The 2,810-nt window shown below is 62.1% G+C and overlaps 1 protein-coding gene across 1 annotated transcript in view; it reads right to left on the minus strand.

Moving 5' to 3' along the window:
• The window catches only part of SPG7 (SPG7 matrix AAA peptidase subunit, paraplegin), a gene marked incomplete at its 5' end in the record, with an annotated part of 48,596 nt that overhangs the window by 30,985 nt on the left and 14,801 nt on the right, over nt 1-2,810 (minus strand). The window contains 2 exon segments of the mRNA XM_014589354.1: nt 1,325-1,427; nt 2,087-2,226. Coding sequence (XP_014444840.1) covers nt 1,325-1,427; nt 2,087-2,226 — 243 coding nt within the window.

The raw sequence follows: 2,810 nt of genomic DNA on the forward strand, positions 1-2,810 counted from the left end.
AAGTACCGGACCCAGTGGCTTAAACTCACACCAGGTGCGTGTGCGTGCATGCCCAAGATCCTGAGAGGAAAATGGAGGAGAAGGGATGATGGCGTGGCCATCCCCCTAGGGGGTGGTTTTCTCCCTTTCTGTCTCTCTGTTTCTTTTTCTGGTGAGCGTATGCACCCTATAGCAAAAAATAACTCTCAAAAAAAATAAGTAACTAATATTTTTAGAGGTTTCTGGTTAGGATGCACACATGAGAGAGAGAGACAGAGAGCGAGAAATCACCCCGAGGGAGGATGGCCACAACACAATCCTTTCTCCTACATTCTCCTCCTGGGATCTTGGGCACACGCACTCAACGTGAGTTTCAAGCCACCAGGTCCAGGACTCGAACCATGGTAGGCCATGTGGGAGTCCAGTAACGTAACCACTATGCCATCTGCTGGCCCAAGTAAATAATTTTTGAGAGAGGCCTGTATATAAGCAAACAAACGGCCTGACTTCTTGCTATGGCCCCCACCGCGTAACTCCTCTTTCTGGTCACGCTGGGTTGCTGGGAGGGCCACGACCGTCTCACACAGGAAGGTGGACGCGCGGGGAGACTGGGAGCTTCTGGGCAGGAGCGTCCCCCAGACCCTGCCTGCAGGGAGGTGTGCTAGGCACAGGCCAGGCAGAGCTCGGCTGGTGCGTGCAGACCTGTGGCAGCACGGTGGGGACAGCCAGCCCTGCCCTGTATGCGGTGTGGCCAGGGCGACAGGGCCAGGGCGATGGGCTGTGCTGCCGCTCCACTGCAGTGCCCATCTGCAGCTGGGGAGGGGGACGAGGCACAGTCTCGGGGACAGCAAAGGTCACTCCACATCCTGTCCTGCTCAGCCCCAGGTGTTCCTGCAGCCGGGGCCACCTCCCAGACCCAGACCTGAAACAGAAGGCCGGGAGGGAGCGTGCACTTCAAGGTGAATGCCAAGACGCAGGGGAGACTGAGTGCACTATGGGTGTTCCTCTATTTAGTTTCTTAGGGAGACTGCTGCCATCGGGCGAGTCGCTCACCAGAGGGAGCAGCCCCCCAACCCCTGCGGGCAAGGCCACGCTGCAACCCCTCCTATACAGCAAAAATACCTAAGGCAAGACCAGAAGAAGCTCTTGACTCACTAGCCAGGAGCGGGAACTACAGAATGAGCCGCAGCCACCCCCGGCATCGAGGACAGCCCTCAGCAGCGCTCTCTCGCACTGCTCACACGCTGGCCGCTCTGTGCAGGCTGCCCGCCCCGCTGAGACAGGAGCTCGGCCAACGCCGACAGACGTGCGACGCCGAGTTCGGTCAGACCGCCGCGCCACTTACGAAAGCACTGAGGCCGCCTTCCCTCCCTGTCATTCCGGCCAGGCGGGACACGTACCACAGGACGGCCAAGCCCACGGCGGTCATCCCTAGAGCATAGAGGGCACTGGGGACGGAGAGAGGGAGGGCAGTGAGGGGCCGAGAAGCCAAGATGACCTCTGACCTTGTGCATATGAGCAGAGTCACCCGCAGGGCTGAGGCAACACGAGGACGAGGTGGTCACGACACAGCTGTGCTGTCGGCCCTCAGGGCCCTCCTTCAGGGAGGCCCCAGAGGGTGCCCAGCGAAGCACGTGGGCCGCTCGGCGCTGGTTCAGACGCCCGCCAATGTCACCATGCTGAGCCGCCGCCGTCTGCCCACCTCCCAAGAGCAGGACCCGAGCACGTCCCCGGGGTGGCACATGCGGGTAGCAGCTAGTTGGCTGCTCACTGACACGGCTCTCGCTGGGCCCGGGCCCCCGGGGCTGGACCGGCGCGTGTCTCCAGCCTCTGCTTCCAGCAACGTCAAGGAGCACGGCGCCCCCTCCGGGGAGCCCTCCGGGGAGCCCTCTGGGGAGCTGGCGGGCTGGGGCCAGGGCCACGGCTCCCATCTGTGCTCTGCTCTCTGACCCACCAGTGCCGCTTAGCACCCGGTCTGCTCCCTCTTTGTGAGCACACAGCAGCAACCCCAGGACCGCAGGCAGAGCCGAGAGGGTGGTGCCTGCCAGGACACCCCCACACCCGGCCACCAGCCGGGCCTGGTGGGCCAGCAGGAGGATGGACGTACTTCCCGAAGAAGCCCGTCCTCTTGTAGGAGACCGGGGTCCTGTCCCGGACGTCGATATTCAGGTCATCTTCAGCTGCCCGGAGCTTCTCTTCAAATTTGTCGATATTTGCCACCTGCATCCGGTACATCAAGGCCAGCCGCTGGGGGCAGAAATCAGAGGGGACTGTGAGGTCGGCAGGACTGCTGGCCCGCAGGCAGCAGGGAGCTGTGCCTGCGACAGGCCGCCCACAGCCTCGGGGTCTGGGGAGGGCGCCACTGGAAACTGCTTCAGGCCTAGGCACATTCGTTTTCGTGCAATTTTTTTTAAGTTCATCCTGACAGACTGAAATGAAGGGAGTGACAGAGAGACAGTCACCCCCACAGGATACTCAGGCCGTGAGCCATCCCCCATGCCGCCTGGCCCAGATCGCAGGCCCAGCACACTCGGAGGTCTGGGACACGAACCAGGGCCTCCCCACGTGGTCTAGCTATGCCAGCGGTGTGCCACCATGTGCCTGGTCCCTCCAACACAACCCGGGAGACAAAATTCCAACTCATTCACTTCCTGATGGATGTATTTGCCCCTAACAGAGACAACTAAGAGAGCAGGGGCGTCAGCAGTTCGCACTCGGCGCCCGTCTTGTCTGGCGGCATGTGGAGGCCGCCGTGGGAGTCGCAGATGTGGCGCTGATGGGCGGCGCTGCTGCAGCCGGGGAGGCACACGAGGCAGGCGCGGCAGGGAGCG

Source organism: Tupaia chinensis, unplaced genomic scaffold, assembly GCF_000334495.1.
Source record: "Tupaia chinensis unplaced genomic scaffold, TupChi_1.0 Scaffold000355_1, whole genome shotgun sequence".
NCBI classification, from domain to species: Eukaryota; Metazoa; Chordata; class Mammalia; order Scandentia; family Tupaiidae; genus Tupaia; species Tupaia belangeri.